Consider the following 20,214-nt stretch of genomic DNA (forward strand, 5'->3'; position numbering starts at 1 on the left):
ATTCATTCATCTTCTTTGGGTTTTTATGTTGGTTACAGGTCTACAAGTCTGAGCAGAAGAAGTCAGCACCATTGTATCTTGTTGGCTTCATATCTTGACATAGGCCTTGGTGGGGCACCTTAGGCTTGTTATGTGTCTTCTTTGGCACCCCCTCGAGCTTCCTATCACCCTGACTAGCACAAAAACGTAAGTAGCAACCCTAGGCAGATCAACCTGAATTTGCGCTAGTTTATGGCAGCCCCTGGACAGCTCATCCCGGTCATTGGTAGCCTCATTTGGGCACTGTACACTTGGTTTATACTTGGCATTTGATCCCGAGCCTTGGCATTGAGCATTGATGTGATTTACTTCAGGTTTGGGACTACTATATACAGTTTATAGGCAACCCACAACAGTGCTACATTAGCATTTTATGTTTGGACCACTTTGCTTTAGTGAGTCCAAGGCATGAGTATCCCTGCTAGCAATCAGCATGTCATCAACATAAAGAACCAAGATAATCAAGTTGCCATCTACTGCCTTCTTGATGTACATGCAGTGATCCACTTGACTCCTATGAAAACCTTGAGATTGCATAAATGTATCAAACTTATGATACCATTCTCTTGGTGTTTGTTTCAGCCCATACAAGCTCCTTTTGAGTTTACGTGATCTCTTTCCCTTGTGCCACAAGCCCTTCAGGCTATGGCATATATATGTCTTCATGCTGATCACCATGTAAGAATGTAGTCATTACATCTATTTGTATGAGCTCCATATCTTCAGCTACAACCAGTGAACACCCCCCTACAACCCTAAGGTTTAAGGGTTGTACCTTGTACTTTTAGTTTACACTTTTTTAGTCTATTGCATTTGGTGTCGTGCTTCACTCTCTACTGTCTACTGTTTTCTGTGCTGAGCTTCGATCCTGACCTCCACTCTCACATTTGGTATCAGAGCATTGGCTTTGTTTAGGGTAACTCCCTTCAGCATTCAGGATTCTCTGCTCAGGTCCAACCTCAACCTTCAGAAGGAGACGCCCTGCTCCACTGCCTTGTCCTGCACAGCAGCTCGATTTGATTCTCCCCACGTCAACAGACTGTACCGTCAGTCATGCTGCCCTTCCCGCCTCACTTGTCCCAGTGACTCCTACCGGTACTGCGTGTCTGTTGAGCGCTTGTCCCAACGACGCCTACTTGTCCTGTTTGCCATGTGCCACGTTAGTCCAGTTTGCCCCAACTCGTTAACTTAAGTCGCCAGCGCCGCCTGCCTGCAGTCTTCACGTTCGTCAACAGCCGCCTGTCAGCAGCGACGCCTCTAAAGATTGGTCCTTTGCGCCACCTGTTCGCCATTGCGCCAGCTCGCAGCAGCTCAGATGCTCGCTCGCCTGCGATGTCCTCCCCGCTTGACTGTCTTCACGTCAGCCACGTCACCCCCCCGATACCCACTTGTCATCACTAAGGTATTTTAATTTAATTTTTTTTTTCTTTTATTCTAGAACAAAGTTCTGGAAGAGGGGGTTCCTATGCAGCAGGCACAGCATATAGGATACATGTCTGGGACAAATTGGATGGAAATTTTTGGACACATTCATAAAAATTTTTGTGGCTTTTATGTTTTTTGAGGACATTGGTATATGTACTGCAATTACAGTCATTGATAGACTGTTTTGAACAAATCTAGGGCAAGACATTTTGGGGATTTTGCTGGTATAGTGTTGCTGAACACTGATTGCACATTGGACTGCGTGCATAACAGACAATTTTGATAGAGTGCACCTTTGTACACTAATTGCAGAAAGTTATTTCTTGCAATTTTTGAAAATTTTCAGATTTCCAGTGTAGTCCTGCTTCGACATTGCTCTTTTGCATTTTTTTGGTAATTGAAAATCATGGCAAATCAGGGAGGAGATGTTTTCACCTATGTATCCAAGGAGCACAGATTGGATGGAAATAACTATTCACTTTGGTTCTTCATGATCAAGAATGTACTTGTGGCAAAAAATCTTTGGGATTATGTAAGTGGAGAAGCTCGACCTGGAGTTGTGGCTCCAGCTACTCCTCCAGAAGGACGTGCACCACGAGCACCTCAGCCTCCTCCACTTCATCCCCTTCCCCAAAGAACAAGAGCTCAAAAAGCATGGGATACATGGAATGCACAGGCTTTGTCGGTGATTGCATTGGTAGTTCGGCGGTCAATCATCCCCCATATTCGTTCAACAGCTTCTTCACGAGAAGCTTGGCTAACTATGGAGCAGATGTTTGCAGGCAAGAATGAGAATCACATCTCTTTTTTAAAGAAAGAGCTAGAGATATTGAAAATGGATGAAGGTGGTTCTATTCAGGATCACTTGAATAAAATTCAGGACTTGCGAGAGCAGGTCATGAATGTTGATGAGTACTATTCGGATGCATTACCTTCTTCGTACTTGGCTTTTCATACGGCCTTAAACCTCGCCATGAGGATTGCCACGCAGCCAATCACTTTTCTTCAGTTAGTCAGTTTGCTTCTAGAGGAGGAGCAAACACAGAGGAATAGTAGTGTGAATGCTATAGCCTCTGAGCAGGCTTTTATGGCTAGACAGAAGGGCAAAGACAACCAAGTGAAGAATGCTCCGTAGAGTTCTGGGACTTCTGGCACCTCGCAGGCAAACAAAAAACAAGGGGGCATGCAAGCCAAAAAGGACAAATGCCATTATTGCAAGACGCCAGGCCACTACATCACTGAGTGCAGAAAGCGCATTGCCAAAGAGAAGGAAAAAGAGTCAGGAATGTCTGTTTCTGATGCTCCTTCCATTGCTATTGAGTCCGCTTCCTTTGTTGCAGACAGGGACTATTGTTTTTACACATGCAGTTATGACACCTCTTGGGCAGCTCGAGCATTTAGCTCTACTGAGAATGCAGGCACTTGGTTTTTTGATAGTGGTGCTTCTAGGCATATTACATCTCGCACAGATTTATTTGCATCTTTGTTGCAGACAGGGACTATTGTTTTTACACATGCAGTTATGACACCTCTTGGGCAGCTCGAGCATTTAGCTCTACTGAGAATGCAGGCACTTGGTTTTTTGATAGTGGTGCTTCTAGGCATATTACATCTCGCACAGATTTATTTGCATCTATTCATGCAGCTCAAGTTGGCAAGTCTGTATAGTGTGCCAACAATGCATCATACCCTGTTAGAGGTATTGGGGAGATTGTGCTCATAGCCATTGATGGCTCTATTCTTCGCCTATAGGATGCTTTATTTGTGCCAGGCATAAAGAAAAATTTTCTCTCTATCTCTTCTTTCGCATGTTGTGGATTGCAGGTCACATTTGATGATGACCGATGCATGGTGAGAGACAAAGAACACATGACTTTGGTCTTGACAGGCACTTTATGTCATGGGTTATACGAGTTGGATGCTCTTTCAGTTGATCAGCGTATTTGACATCCACTCTTACTCCTGCTATGATACAGGCAGAGTTATAGCATGCTAGGATGGGGCATGTGAACTTTGGCAGCTTGATGCTCTTATAGTGTACGCAGATGCTAGATGGATTACCTCTACTGGAGAGACCTCTTGAGCACTTGTGCGAAGGATGTATTTCGGGGAAAATGCATCGTTTTTTGTTTCCCCGTGATGTTGCTTTTAGAGCAGTAGCCAGGTTGCAGTTAGTGCATTTAGATGTATGTGGACCTATGCAGACAAAGTCATTGGGAGGATGTTACTATTTTGTGACTTTTATTGATGACTTTACTCGATTTTGCTGGGTATACTCTTTGGTCAAAAAGTCAGAAGTGTATGATGCATTCTTGGCTTTTCTTGCACTTGTTGAAAGCCAGTCTGGTTGTAAAATTAAGACTCTCCGTTCGGACCGAGGGGGGGAATATATGCTTTCTATGCTGAATTCTTTTTTGAAGCAAAAGGGCATTGTCCATCAATACACTACTGCTTATACTCTACAGTAGAATGGGGTTGCAGAGAGAAAGAATCGGTCACTCATGGAGATGGCCAGATGTATGCTGAAGGCAAAGAGCTTGCCTCACAGTTTCTGGATGGAAGCCGTTATGTGTGCTTGCCATGTTTTGAACAGATGCCCCACCAAAGCATTGCAGTTAGTGTATTCAGATGTATGTGGACCTATGCAGACAAAGTCATTGGGAGGATGTTACTATTTTGTGACTTTTATTGATGACTTTACTCGATTTTGCTGGGTCTACTCTTTGGTCAAAAATTTAGAAGTGTATGATGCATTCTTGGCTTTTCTTGCACTTGTTGAAAGCCAGTCTGGTTGTAAAATTAAGACTCTCCGTTCGGACCAAGGGAGGGAATACATGCTCTCTATGCTGAATTCTTTTTGGAAGCAAAAGGGCATTGTCCATCAGTACACTACTGCTTATACTCCACAGCAGAATGGGGTTGCAGAGAGAAAGAATTGTTCACTCATGGAGATGGCCAGATGTATGCTGAAGGCAAAGAGCTTGCCTCACAGTTTTTGGATGGAAGCCGTTATGTGTGCTTGCCATGTTTTGAACAGATGCCCCACCAAAGCATTGAAGAAAATTACACCTTTTGACAAAGACACTTTCGTACCTTTGGAATATGTGCCTTGCATATGCACATATTCCAAAGGTACTCAGGAAAAAGTTGGATAACAAGGCTGTTAAATGCAATTTTTATGGGATATAGCAATGAGAGCAAAGGCTATAGACTCTATGATCCTGTTTCTAAAAAGGTGTTTGTCAGTAGGGATGTACTATTTGATGAAAAATCAAAATTGTCCCTGGCTGGTTTAGATACATATCAGGCTGCCCGTGATGTATTTTGAAGGGCTGCTGCCCATTACATTTGGTGATTCAGTTGGAGTTTCAGCAAGTGAACTCAATGTTCAGCCAGCTACTCCTTTGGAAAATGCAGAAAATCAGCCATTGGCTGATCTGAATAATCAGCAAAGTGCTGAAACTGAAATTCAGCAAGAGCTTATGCACAGCCAAGAGGCAAGACAAATGCCTAGATGGTATTTATAGACTATGGAAGTAGTCATCTGGATGCACCCATGGCTGGTTGTACTAGAAGGCAAGCTCGTATGCATAATACTGCATATGTCATGGAGTTTCTTATGGCAGCACGCACCCTTGATGAAGAGGAGCCTGAATGTTTTGAGGATGCACAACAGAGTGTGCATTGGATGGCAGCAATGAAAGCTGAATTGGATTCTATCACTAAAAATCAAACATGGGATTTGGTGTCTTTGCCATTTGGGAAGAAAGCTATTGGAACAAAATGGGTCTACAAGCTGAAACGGAATGCAACCGTGCAACTGGCGGTCGCCACATGCTAGACCCGTCTCCTCCTCGCCATGCACTAGAGCCTCACGCGGCACTTGTCTGACTATCTGCGCTTGACCCGCTCTGTCCACCAGTTGCACCTTGATTCACGTCGCCTGCAGGTCGTCGCTTGCCCTGTCACTAGCTCGTCGCTTCCTGCTTGTCATGTCCGCTCTTCTCACGATTGCTGCCCCATCACGCATAGTTGCTGCCGTCGCCTGCTCGCGACCTGGAAAGACAATGTTTTGACTTGCATGCAGCCTGACGTGGCCTGTTGGCCTGTGATCGATTGAAAACGACATTTTTGTTCTGCGCCTGACTGAAAATGACGTTTTTGACCTGTGTGTGATTGCACAAGCTATGGCTTGTGTGTCTAGTGAAAGAACAGTGATGAGCTGACTTGCACGGATTGTGAGAAGCGCAAACACCTTGACCACAACTTTGATACCAGTTTGATGGAGCTTGATGCGGAGCTGAGAGTGAATCGACGGATAACACACACAAAGAGTAGAGAGCAATAGAAAGGAGAGAGTGAGCACGACACCTCTTATGTTCGGTACAAAAGACTAGTGTACCTCTTTAGGTTTTTAGATAGATATGAAAGTACAAATGTGCTAAGGGTGTGTTCACACCTGTGCACATATAAAAGGCACGATGGCCCTTTATTCCCAACAGGCAGATGGACAACACTTAGTGCATTTTGTCTAGCATTTATGGCATTTTAAGCTATGCAGGTCGGCCAGTTTAAGCATTTTACCGTATTTGTAGCTGCCTGCCCTCCTCATTATCATCTACATTTCTGTCAGTTTTGTTCCTTTGTTTCATTTTATTCCTCATCTCCTTTGTTTACTCCATGTTCATTGTTCCTTTCTATTGTGCACTCTCACAATATGATGCATCAAATTGCAATAAATACTTTGTAATGCCTATGTTCTTGAAGATGCTCAATTATATATTAGGTTAGGAAATGGCAAATAACATCTATATCCTTGAAGTTTTGATATTGTTTGGAGGATTATATTGTAGAATTTGATCACTGGTCATATAGGGGCTTTTCTTTGAATATTTCATGTATGCAAGTTCCTTGACCCATAATTTTTGCTATATTTGTAAGACATCGTTTTAAGGCATTTCCTAATATAGGGTTTTTTCTTTGAATATTTCATGTATGCAAGTTCCTTGACCCATAATTTTTGCTATATTTGTAAGACATCGTTTTAAGGCATTTCCTAAACGTTAATTCTGTATAGAAACCCTTTTCCTTCCTTGTCAATTCTGAAACTTCTGGCTAGTATGATGGATGGTAGACTAAAGAAAATGAAAAAATGCACATATGGGAGGTAGTCAATTATCTTAATCCTTAAGGGTGGAAGCATTTTATAATCATGTCAAGACAAGATTTATCAAGTACATGGTTGATGGAACAAGCAGATTCTATGGTTCTATCTTAGATACATAGAAAATAGATTGCTCAATCGCATTCATTGGACGTAGTTTTGGAGACGATTGAGCATCATGGGCATTCATGTTAAGCATAATATGTTATTGCTTATCTTTCAACTCTTATTGTGTAGGTGGTATGTGTATAGACAATCAACTAAAACTAAAGTTCTGGGACAAAGTGCACTTTGAAGCATCTCTATATCCTTTATGTCATAGTTTTACTTCATACATTACCATATGGCATAAACATACGTGTATGGAAGTATGGATTAAGAATGGTTCGCTGCCCCTAGACGAGTCATACACAACCCTTAAATTTTCTATACTTTTGAGAAATAAGGATATGTAATGTACATTCTAGAATGATAAAGTCTAAACTTAACACTTTTAAGTTTAAACCACCAATGAAAAGATAAAAAACTCAAATATTAGAGACAAGGCGATGGCAAAAACAAACAAAAAAAGTACCAAATTGTGGGGGGGAAAAAGGCAGCAATTCGTTTGATATTTCTCTTCTTCTTTTGTGTTTTACATTTTTGACGTTCATGTAGCTTTGTAACACGATGTGATTTTGACTTTATTGTAGGTGGCTTTGACAGATACTTGATGCACTTGGGCTATGATGTGAAATATGTCAGGAACTTCACTGATATTGATGATAAGGTATGCAATGTAAAAAAAAGCTTTTTTGAAGGGTTCTTTTCTCATTTCCTATCTGTCTATGCCACTATTTTGGGTTGTAGTATGTAGATTACGCTTTAATTGATTTTGTTTGCCACAGCAGTTTGCAACATGTGATAGATTTTACATTTCTTGAAGCTTAAATACTTCTTTGCTTTCTGATCATGGCATGCAACTTCAGATTGTAGGTGAGAATTTGTAACTGGGCAATAGTTAGGAGTTTTACGATGATGCTCAGTGCATGCATGTTTGGTTGTGCTAACTGCTTGAGGTTGAAAGCTGTGAATTGAACCTCTCTTTTGAGTCCTACAAAGATTGTTTCAACTGCACAGTGTGATTATGGCATGCTGGATAAACCTTGAGCCTTGTCTACAGTCACCATGCTGTTTCAAGGCCATGCAAAACTGCAGACGTGACTGAAATGATGACAGTCCCCATGTACACGGGTGTCTCCTGAAAAGCAGCATATAGGGAGTGCAGGGGATGAACATGTAGTGCAGATCAGTGTTAGCCAAGAAGCCACCACTGAATTTGCAAATCCTGTATATGCACTGACTTAATCAGCAAAACTTGTAGTAGGGTTTGCAGGTGTCAAAGAAAGGACGGTGCCTTTGAATTATTGTTTTATTGAAAACTCTCTTTTACTTTTGCTGATAAAGCTGCAAATTTTCCTTAATATCTAAGGTTTTCATTCTCACTTGCATTTTTCACTCCATGTGCAAGTAAATGCATTATACCTATTATGTTTCTCAACAGAAGTAAGCAGGAATGTATTTCCACTTAGCTTTCACATTTTCAAAAAGATAATTTCCTCAGCCAAGGTTCATTCCCATTAGTGAAACATATAGTTGATATCGACTGACCCTCAAGTGGACATTTGCCATGTGTCCATGACCTTTCTGGACGGCTGCTGCCCTCAGCATGCAAAAGTCCTCTTTGTTAAGAAACACTAGGGTTTGCAGAAAGACCGCGCACACAAACTGTTGCAGGGCTAATAAATGAACTTAGAATGAAAGATGAATGAATGGAATAAAACTCAATTAACAAACCAAGTATATGGGGGTAAATGGTTCAAGAAATGCTCAAGGAACATAGAGTTGTCCAGTAAGCACTCTTGCTCAAGAGAGCAGGCTGAGGGATACTGAATAATTCTTGTACTTTGAAAGGTTACAGATGCATAAAACCACCAAACTTGATGTTGACAGTCGAGGGAAATGATCTAGGCAGCAGCCCTTGGAGTAGAGAGTGTTGTAAAGGCTGAGGAAAAGCAGTGCAACCTGAAAACACAGCAGCTGTCTGAAGCTCAGGGTGAAAGATAGCTGAGAATGATGTCACACTAGTGAAATGGCAGGGAAGCTGCAAAATGCAGCTGTTTGGGGAGTCCCTTGGGCAAAATGCCAAGTTTGGACTGTAAAACACAGAGAGGATTGACAACCAGTAGCAAGGTGGCCTGATCTGATGATGACTAGCAGTAGGATGACGGTGATCAGTAGTGATGGTAGTGTTACATCCTTGGACATCATGGATGGGCGCCTGCAGCATTGGCCATTGACTACTACCCATTTGGTCGTTACTAGGGGTCATTAGGCATGTACATGTCTTAAAAGTTAGGAGGGCTAAAGGTTCTTGTAGTGGAGACATGCTCAAGGCACTTTAGGGTTAGCTAAAGGGTCTTGTACGGATGCACTCAGGGCACTCTAGGGTTAGGGGGGCTAGATTCTACAAATAGAATCCAAGGCTCATTTGTGCATTTTACTGTGTGATCACTGCATTGGACCGTGATATTTAGCCTTACCAAAGACCCAATCAAAAGGATGTGGCCTAGTCCCCACCACAACATGCCAAATGTTAGAAAGGAGGGCCCAAATCTTCCAAGAAAAAGGATAGTAAATGAATCTATGATGGGGAGACTCAACTGTAGTGGTATAAAATAAACAATTCCCATTGGAGATACCCTAACTGTGAAGATCCGATGCAAGAGGAAGGCCATCCACCAACATTCTCCAAATGAATACCTTACATTTGAATGGTGTCTTGTTGATCCATCCTACAATCATTGTCAATTTCCACCAAGCTTTAGATTTGTGCGATCCCCAATGCGCATTGGCTCTGCTAGTCAACCATGAGCGATCTCGGATCAATCTCGGATCACGAGATGATAAATCTGATTGATTGGAGAGGACTTTGAGGGTCAAACACCTTGCAAGGTCCCAAGCCTGTTAGGACAATCAGAATCTAGGATAGGAAAGGGATGTCAGTTGTGTAAAACATTGGAGACCTTGCCTCAAAGCTCACAGTAGCCATGAGGGGTCCAAAAGATGTGTCTAATAGTGCGAAAAGATCTCAGTGTGCCTTGAGACAAGAGAGTGGCTTCAATCATTGAGAACAATCTAAGACGAGCCATGTGATTAAAATTAGGTCTCTCCTTTGATTTGTCCTCCCAAGAAAGCAAGTGAGATAGGGCTAGAATTTCCATTTGCAAGGAATTGGCGGCTAGTCTATCCTTTGCTGGATACCTTTTGCAAAGCACCATTTTCCATGAACACACTAAATGGTTGAGGAGGATTGAAGTAGATGAAGAGAACATAACTCTCTTTTTTTTTCGTAAAAGGTAATTGTATTAATTACGAAAAAAAGGTACAAGTTTACATGATTACAAGATACACGATGGTTCTAAGCCAACGTGTGTAAAATCCCAGTACAAAACCACGAAAGAGTTACACAAGTCATGGCAAAGACGCAGAGGAAATTGCCATATGCCAGGGAAGTAAGTCCTCCTGAGGGAGCAAGTCCGAGTGCCGAATGAGATCTATCTGCCAATGCAAGAGACCTTTAAGCCTGGCAATGTGTCCCGGAACATTAGAGGCCGAATCAAAAGAAAGGCATTCCGAGTGGTCCAATTGTGCCAGCATCCCCAGTATCTAAAAAAGTGGAATAAGATATTCATATGCAACTGTGCCAGTGTGGGGTATTTTAGGCACACAAAAACCCAATCGAAAGGGCTTAGTGCGAAACCCACCACAGCTTGCCAAACCTGTGACAAGAGCGACCAGATATTCTTAGCGAGAGGGCAAGAAATAAATCGATGACGGGCCGATTCCATAGTAGTGGTGCAGAAGAAACAATTGCCGTGCGGCACTTGAAAAGGGCCGAAGCAAGAGGAAGACCACCAATCATCACTCTCCAAAGAAAGACCTTGCATTTGAAAGGTGTCTTATTCAACCAGCCCTCCATCACAGTTGTCTTCCACCATGACTGAGATTTCCGCAATCCCCATACAGTATTAGCTTTAGCAACCAAGCATTGATGATCTTTAATCAGAAGATGGTATACCTGGTTAACTGAGGCCTTTTCCAAACTCAATCGACCTGCAAGGTCCTAGTCCTGCCAAGGACGATCCACAACAAGGGCAGGAAAAGGTTGCCTGCTCTAGAGCACTAACAAAAGCTGTTCCCATAAATCACGGTATCCACGAGGGATTCTGAAAAGTCTCTTGGCAGTACGAAACGATATGAAGACATTACGACTGGTAAGGGTGGCATCTGCAATTGAAGTCACGCCCAAACGGGCCATGCGGTTAAATTTTGGTCTGAGCTCATGTTTGTCTTCCCATGAAAGTAATCTTGAGACTGCCAACAATTCCAGTTGAAAAGAGTTTGTATGCAAGCGGTCCTTCGGTGGATGCCAACACGCCTTTTGGAGCACCACTTTATAGGAGCCAACTAAATGAACTAACAGGGATGAGGAAGGATTGGAAAACCTAGAGTCTGCATTAAGAACATGCCACCAGGAGCTCTGAATCTGCGTATTACCATGCAGAAGCCCACGGTCCTTAAGAAAATAACGGGCTATAACAGCCCACGGGTGATGATCCACACACATGGCACAAAAAAGAGACCAACGAAGTGTCAACATATGAGTTTTGGCATCCAAAATAGCTCCACCACCCAGGCGTTTGGGGGTACATGTATGTGACCACGAAATCCACGAAATACCTGCATGCAATGAATCCTTCTTTCATAACATGAAACGAATGGGGTGAGTGAGAGCATTCAAAGTAGTAGGAGTCCAAGGCAGCAATGGCAAGAAATATGTGAGCATTGGCAGCATAATTGTCTGAGCCACTTTGAGGCGAACATGGAAGGGCCATGCTTGCGACTTCCAATACATAAACTTAGCTCCAGTTTCCGTGAAATCCACTCTAGTAGCTGCTTTGGCCGAACATCAACACCCAAATGGTACCCAAGATGCTTGATAATGGAACCACGGGGAACAACCTGTCCCTGCCAGCCCAATGACTGTAAATCAGACTCCGTGCAACTGAGAATGGCTGATTTGAAAGCATTGATACGAAGAACAGAAGCCTGACCAAAGAGCGTCCAAACATCTAATACCTTGCGAATGTTGTCCTTGTCCACACGCAAAATCATAAACCTATCATTAGCCAAAGATTGGCTAATGAAGCGCTGTTCCAAAGGAAGAGACAATCCAGCCAGCTGAGTAGAAGCTGCCATTGAAGATAACATCGAAAGAACCGGATGAGTCGCCAGGGCAAAGAAGAGAGGACTCAAAGGGCAACCCTGTCTCACAGAGCGTGCAAGGATAAATGGCTCTGTAACACCACCATTTAGCATAACTAGCGAAGAAGCCGCAACACTAATGGTGTAGATCAATCGGGACATCCGAGTACCAAAACCCATAGTAGACATAAGTTCTGCAATGAAAGACCAGTCTAAATAGTCAAAAGCCTTTTCCAGATCCAATTGAATCAATACCACTTCCTGACTAGAGTGCCTTGCATAGTCAATAGCCATTTGCACATTTAAGATATTATGCAGAATGTTGTGGCCCTTAATGAAACCATATTGAAGAGGATACACAATAGCTAGAAGATGCTTGTGGAGCCGATTCGCCAGTACTTTGGAAAAGATTTTATACATCGAACCCATCAAAGAAATTGGTCTCCAATGTTGCAACAGTGATGGCGAAGGAACCTTTGGAAGCAGTTTGATAAGACCTTCTTTCCATGAGGAAGGCATGACCCCTGTTTCCCATACCTGTTGAAACATAGCCGTCAATGGCTTCACCAGTTGGGTAGCAGAACTCTCAAAGAATTCATTGGTGAGACCATCCCAACCGGGACTTTTATCCTTAGGCAAGCGTAACAAAACATCCATAACCTCCTCCTCACAAATATCCGTCTCCAAAGTAGTTTGCATATCACGTGGAACCTGATGGCGGACCAGATCATAGAAGACTGAGCGTGCATGTGTAACCTGGCCAAAAGGTGACGGAGAAGAACTAAGAAGATCTAGAAAATAATTCCTGCACATATTGACAATGGTCTGAGGATTAGTGACCATTCGACCTTCTGAATCCTGGAATCTAGTCATATTTTCTCGAGTAGGAGAAACATGCAGAGCGCGAAAGAACTTATGAGTCTAACAAGCACTATCTTGCAAATTCTCAGTACAAATTTTGCAGTTTGGCCTGCTGATAAGATTTCAACTGAAACTCTTTAATAAGATCAGCCAAACGCATCGCCAATGACAGCAGAAATTCATCATCTGGGGTGTCCACCAGCAGAGAATGAACCAAAGCCAGTAAGTCCTCCGCTGCGTGACACCACTGCTGACAAAGAGAGGCATGATGGATCCCATACTGCCGAGCAACCCTCTGCACATTAGAGAGCAATCGTGCAAAGGAAGCCGTACCCTCAGAGACGAAGTCCAATAAAAATCTATCAATCAATTGCTGCATATAGCCTTGAAAGATTGAATGCTTCAAATAAGACGAGTTGAAACGTAAAGGGAGTCTATCCAGCAACTGCATAAAAGGTGCAATGGGTTGTGCAAGTATCTCAAGCTGGAGAGGGAAATGGTCCGACAAGACATATTGCTGCAAGACTTTCATTTCCAGCATCTTAGGAAGAAAATCATCATCCTGCATGATGTACATTCGGTCCAACCGTGACCATGTAGTTGCATACTGCGCCGAATGGAAAGTAAACCTTGTAGAAGAAGGGTGTAGCCAAGACCATAGATCTTGCTTAAGTACCGCAAGAACAAAGGCATTCTACACCCAACTTTCCGGAGCATCCATCTCCGAATGCCCTAAAGTGGACTGTGAAGAATCAACACACATATTAAAATCCCCCATCAAAAAACCCCTTCTGCCAAGTGACAAGGAAGTTTGCAAAGTATTCCAAAGATCTCGGTGGAATAAAGGGTCATTCGGAGCATAGAGGCCCAGCAACCATAATATCTCTCCTTTAAATAAAACTTCAATTACCATAAAGCGGCCATGTACATCATTTTTAATAAGAACAGGTTGATATTTCTCATGGACAATCATAAGCACACCAGAATAATGCATGGCCGCTGCACAAAACAAGCGAAACCCATGGCAATCCACAACTTTTCCTGCTTCACCATGACTCTTGTGCTCAACCGCACACAAGATATCCAGAACATAATTCTCTCTCTCTCTCTCTCTCTCTCTCTCTCTCTCTCTTTGCGAGTTGGCTCATATAGACATTTTAACCAAAAAAGCTAATGTAAAGGGGACCATAATGCACAACCCAACCAACAACCATCACACACCACCAGAACCTGTTTCTCCTCCCTACCCCACCCCTCCACGCCACAAAAAAAAAAAAAAAAGGAAAAAAGAAAAGGATACTAGTGCAATATTAAGGAGTAAGGAAGAATGTTGCATGGTGGTCACTAGTTTATTTGTGATTTGCTATAAACAATGTACACACATGTATTTCTATTGAGGTAAAAGTAAAATCATGCCACACAATACAATGGTTTTCACTTGGAGGTTGCACAATTGAGTTTTTTGTTAGCTTTTCACATTTTAAGGGTATTACGATATTCTATTAGTGTGCGTTGGTGGGCACTTCTTGGGGCAATTGGGTGATGTATTTATGGCCTTGGGGACGGTGGCATTTTCACTCAATAGACTTGCATTTATGGCCAATCTGCTCTTGTGCATTGCAGCGTTGGTGCCTATTTATATGACTCTCCTCTACACTCCTTGGCATCGTGGTACCTTGTATCACTGCATCCTTAGAGAGGGAGCCTAAAGGCTGGTATCTTCGTAGTATTGTATTGTTTATCTCATGCTTCGCTGGTATCTTCGTAGTATTGTATTGTTCATCTCATGCTTCGCTTTATGGATTCCATTGTCTATTTGTTGTGCATTCTTATGCTCATTTGACAATATTCGTTATATCAAGGCTTATGCCTTGTCTTTGGTGGTTGAATGTGGGGAATCCATGGTCATGACGTGCTTTTTGTGGAGCTATTTATGAGAGGCAACAATATTAGTCTATTTCCACTTTCTATTGTTAGGGTTGGATCATGATCAATATTGACATCAATTGTCATGGGGACATGAAATGGACCTCGAGGATGTAGTGCATGTCAAAGTAAGAAGTTGTGATAAGTTATGTTGACTGGGTTTTTGTGGTCAGTTGGTATTAGATATGACCTTGTGACAGTGGTTTGGTTAATAAGGTGTTAGCGGTGACATTAGGAGCTAGCATTAATTAATTAATTAATGCTAGTTTAAGGGTCAATAGAGGTTGGGAACCACTTTAGGTTGCAAATGGCCTAGCCAATTTAATTATGGATGGGTGCATTTAATTTTGGGTAGGGTCAGAAGAGTTGAATTTAGTTTTTAGAATTATTTAATTTTGAAAATTAATTTAATGAGTGGATAATGTTAGAAAATGGGTTTAGAAGGCTACCACTTGGCAAAAATGCATGTACAAGAATGAAAAACGTTTTTGGAGGTTGGAGAGAGGGATTCGATTCATTTAGCTTTTAAGAGAGACGAAGGAGATGCTGCTAGTCTGATCTGCAGCCATTGTAGGACCTTTTGAGGCAGCCAGGGGCAGGAGAAGACCAAATTGGAGCAAGTAATAGCAATTCTTGCCTTTCTAGGAGGTGGCGACAGCATTAAATGCTATGTGGTACAGGCAGCAATCGGATTTCAGGCCTTTCTTGCGTGAAAATTAGAAATCTCTCTCTTCTGGCATTCTCTCACCTTCTCTAGCTTGTGCTCGGTCATCCTCAAAATTGCTCAACCTTTTGGATCAGATTTCAGTCAAATTTGGTGAACAACAGAGAGATCTCTACTGCAAACCCTAAATTTCTACAAACATTAGGGCTTGACAGCCACCTCAAGATCTGTGCCAATTGGTGAAGACGTCGTACGTTGAATTCAGTACTTGAAATTTGTGTAATTGTCAGGGAATTCAGATTCCAGCCCATTAATTGTAAATTGGGGCAGCATTTGGCCAGTTGGTGGTTCCATTTGTGCAAGTTTTGGGTAAAAATCAAGGGGTGATTTGCCCAAATTGATTGTTGATTGTTGGTTGTTACTGCAAAGGGCTTTTGGAATAGCAGAGGAGATTGTGAATCTTAGCTTGTACTCATTCCATTAGCAATCAAGTTAAAGAAATACTAAAGGGCGTGCCAGTTTTGGGGCCAACAGGATATCCAATGTCCAAGATGATTAAGGTAATTTGTGCATTTCGAGTTATGTTCATTTGTTGATTGTTGTAATTAAGTGCTTAATCAAGGAATTACCACCCTTTCCAAGAAGGAAGGTTGGTTTCATCAATCTCTTTTGGAGACACCTTCAATGTAGCTTGATCACCCACGCCTTGGATATCGATGGTTCTATCTGATTTTCATCATTATATGTATTACAATATCATATGTTTTTGGCAAACCTTTGGTTCTAATATGGAACATGGAGGGGGTTCCTAGGGGCCTATATCCGTATCATAATTGTATATCTAGTTGGACTTGTCGCGTGTGATCTTAGAGAGAATGTTAGCTTTGCACATTTCAATTTCCATGGATATTAGGGCTCTCTATTAGTATGCATCAATGGGCAGCACTTTGTGTGGCACTTGGGCGACATGGCTTCTGTAGCTGCATTTTGACTTGGCCTATGTGATGGCACCATGGTTGCCTATTTATATGGCTCTCCTCTCCACCTCTCTTTCATTGATAAGGCAAATTGCAATTAAGGCATGCGCTTGGGTATCATGGCTGTCGCATTGGATTTGGTATTGAGTAGGAGCTGGTGTAGAAGATGAAGGTAACTTAGCATCATGATTCATGAGAGTGATTGTATTACGGCTGTCGCACTGGATTTAGTATTGAGGAGCTGGTGTAGAAGATGAAGGTAACTTAGCATCATGATTCATGAGAGTGATTGCTCAACATAGAGGTACCGATTACAATATTCCATGAATTCTTTATTACAAGAACATTCCCCAACATGTAAACTCACATAGTATAATTGGTGCCATTGAGCTTGTCGTCAGTGCCAAGCATGCCCAATAATCTTTCTCAATCTCTCTTTCTCATTTATGATGCACAATACTACTCAATCATAAATGCAAGCCACTGTACTAATAAATGAGAGGACAATGCTTGAGGAGACCACAATCAATAATGTTGCACTTAATGTGCTACTGTTGCACAAAGTGTCTTTTTATAGAAAACCTAACCCTAAATGACTTGATTGTCTTAAGAAGCCCTAACCCTAGTATCATTAGGGTTGTAGAGCATTAGGGATAACAATTATTTTAATAGCAATTTAAGCACCTAAGAAGCTTGAAAGGTGGATCAAAGGGCATTAATGTGAAGCCCACAAGATGAACTACACTACCTATTGGTAGTCATACTCATAGTAGGGTGCCCATTGGAGTAGCCCTATTAAGAGAAATTGTCCACTAATTGAAGAGCATACTTTTATTGTATAGAAAGATGCTTTCTAAATGGTGAACAATCTTCATGCCTTGAAAGTAGGAAAGATGACCAACATGAGTTATCTCAAATGTGAAAATTAGTTGTGCTTGAATAGACTCTATTATTAAAGTGGATGTCCTAGTAATGATCAAGTCATCCACATGAAACACAATGTAGCAAAGCCTCGTTGCATGGTAGAAGATATATAGATTTGGAGCATATGGAGAGATGAAATGACTAATTGAGAAAGGAACACTTGATTTGATGGTGCTAGGCTTTAGGGGCTTACTTCAGCCTATAAAGGGATTTTTGCAACGAGTGAGAGACCTTTAGGCTTTTTCTCACGGCCTAGGATTGAGTAGTTTGGTGGGCCATGGTGGAGCCACATTGATCTCTTTCTCCAAAACACCTTTAGAAAAGTGCTCTCTACATGATATGATGAGCATCCAAACTTGATAACAATTGCTTAGCCATAAGTTGAGTGGTAGGTGCAAAGGATTGCTCATGGTCAATGGATTATTTTTGACAAAATTCTTACACTATTAATTTGGCTTGTATTTGTCTATTGTACCATTTGCTTTGAACTTAGTGTGGAATATCCATGTTATCCCAATGACCTTGTTTACTAGGCTGATTTACAAGGGTCTAAGTACTGTTCCCATCAATGCTTTTAGAATCTTGTGCCATGGCTTTATGATAGTGAAGGTTCTTGAGAGCCACACACCACATGTTTGGTTCACTATGAGCGAATGCTTTTAGGTTTTTTGTTTCATGGCTTTACGATAGTCGGGGTTCTTGAGAGCCTAGTGCCATGTATTCAGCTCACTCTGAGTGATGTAAGGTAAAGATTGTTGCAAAATTTTAGAGCAAGTTGGGTAGATTGTTGCATGCTATCTAGGGAGGATTCACTAGGGGGAGTCTATAGAAATTTCCATGGTTTGTTGGTATATGCAAGACAATGTGTCCCTTGAAGGCTATCATGAAGATGATGGGTCCTCAGTGGACTTGGAAGTGGGAATGGATATCGCCTTAGCAGGCACGAGAAAGGGGTATTGGTCAAGTAAGTGCAATAGAATAGCGAGAACCAAAGGCTTTCACAAAATAAATAGGCTATCCCTACCACTATTGGATATCGATAGTGAAGGAAGAGGCCAGTGGTGTATGAAGCAAATATGGTGGGTATGTGGTGATGCAAAAAAAGATGTGCGGAAAGGAAGCTAGTGAAGCTAAGCAAGCAAGGGAGACTACCATGCGCAATGCTGCAAATATGGTGGATTCAGAGTTGACCACTCCAAAAAGTAAAGCTAAGCAAACGAGGGAGACTGCCAACTGCAATGCAGCAAATATGGTGGATCCAGAGTTGACCACTCCAAAAAGATAAAAAAGGGATAAATGCGTATAGGTGGATGTTCATGGAACAGAATGCTAATGCATTGGAGTGATGCAAGAGGCAATGCATATGTGATTATACTCAAGCAAAATGCTATGCAATCGCACGGGGATTGGGAGAATTGTTCACTTGTCCAAGTGCCCTTTTATAGTCATGCCATCCTGATGATGCAGATGAAGATACAAAATTACAATATACAAAAATGTTTCTCAAGCGTGATTGTTATGAGTACGTTGATTTTGATTTTGAGGTGTAGTGTTTCCCTCTCTTTGCCCTGTGGCAGTAAAGTTCCAACAAGGAGAATTGTCCTTGGACTTAATCTCTTGTTTACGTGTGTTGGGGGTAAAGGCACCTATGCCTAGCCGCTCATGTATTACTACATTGACAATACCTGCACACTTGTACATTGCAGGTGACGGGTGTCCATCACTGTCGCTTCATTCTTTATTCTTTCAGTGACATTTGAATAAAAGGGAAGGTTGGACACATATTGTGAGTGTTGGAGTTTCCACATCTTGTGTCTCTCTCTCTTGCGCTTACTTCTTTCACCATAGCTCTTGCTTTCACTTGCGTGCTTCCACTCCAGGCTCACTCCCTTCAACTAGTATTAGAGCTAACCATTCGAGAAGCTTCTTCATCCTTTGCTTCAGTCCGGATTCAAAGCTTCAACTTAAGGTTTCGTGGCAGCCATTGTCTCTCTCTCTCTCTCTCTCTCTCTCTCTCTCTCAGTATGCATTGAGTCTTTCCTTCATCCGGCTTGTTCCAGCTTGCTCCGCGCTTGTTGAGGAGCTTTCCAAAGCTTAGCTGAGCCTTGTTGAGTGATTATTGAGCTGAGGAGCAGCCATTTAATCCATTTTTGAGTGGATACAAAGCATGCTATAGAAGTTGTGGACAGCTATGACAGATTGACAGGATTGTCGTATTTTGGCCTTAACTTTTGAATATGGTATTTAGGTGTTCTATAGCTAGAAATGAAGAGCATGATGAGAGCTACAAATCTGGCCACTCATAGAGTCGATTCTTAGAACTATTCTAGTTTGGACAGCAAACAGTAAATTTCATAATGCATGTTTCATGCTTTGGGGCTTGGTATTGATGCCCGAATGTTCGCTTGACACTTGGGGATCCTTGACAAATGTCTTAGAATGCTTTTGGACAGTCTATAGGTAGTGGGGGCAGGTCCAATTTGGCCATTAGACATAGTCCTACCAGGCAAACTGCCACCATGGCACAGTAGTCAGCCAGATTTTGATTGGCCGACCCACTTATTTTTTCTCTCTTACCGCTAGGTAGTCCAACTTGAGTGGTCAATGTACCTTTTTTTAACATCGATGAGAGTGAGATCAGGCTGTGATGAATGCTCCGATATTCACTATGTACATATTCTGCCTCAGATTTCAGTTTTCAACCTTTAATTATTTTTTTAGTTCTCTCTCTTTCTCTCTCTCTTGCATGACTTACACAAGGATTTACCACATTGGCCATATTGGAGAGACAATGCCATCAGATGCACTTCCATTAGCCCTGGACATGGAGGTGGCGATTTGTTGACACATTTGTCACACTAGCCACAATGTATCATGTATGGCATACTTGTTTGGACCCTTGGTTTGGCTACATATCTTTGGACATA

General features: G+C 42.1%; 1 protein-coding gene across 2 annotated transcripts in view; it reads left to right on the top strand.

Annotated features, from left to right (window-relative positions):
- The window catches only part of LOC148030887 (Cysteinyl-tRNA synthetase, class Ia family protein), a 106,220-nt gene that overhangs the window by 14,389 nt on the left and 71,617 nt on the right, over positions 1–20,214 (top strand). Inside the window, exon 2 of one of the 2 annotated variants that reach the window (XM_087684431.1) lies at positions 7,334–7,397. In XM_087684431.1, the coding sequence (XP_087540557.1) occupies positions 7,334–7,397 (64 nt within the window). Of the gene's footprint in view, positions 1–7,320; positions 7,398–20,214 lie in introns of both variants that reach the window. The other variant, XM_087684432.1, reaches the window with a different exon arrangement.

The sequence above is a fragment of the Lygodium microphyllum genome, chromosome 9 (assembly GCF_053477565.2).
Source record: "Lygodium microphyllum isolate KBCC chromosome 9, Lygodium_microphyllum_v1.1.10, whole genome shotgun sequence".
In the NCBI taxonomy this organism is placed as follows: Eukaryota; Viridiplantae; Streptophyta; class Polypodiopsida; order Schizaeales; family Lygodiaceae; genus Lygodium; species Lygodium microphyllum.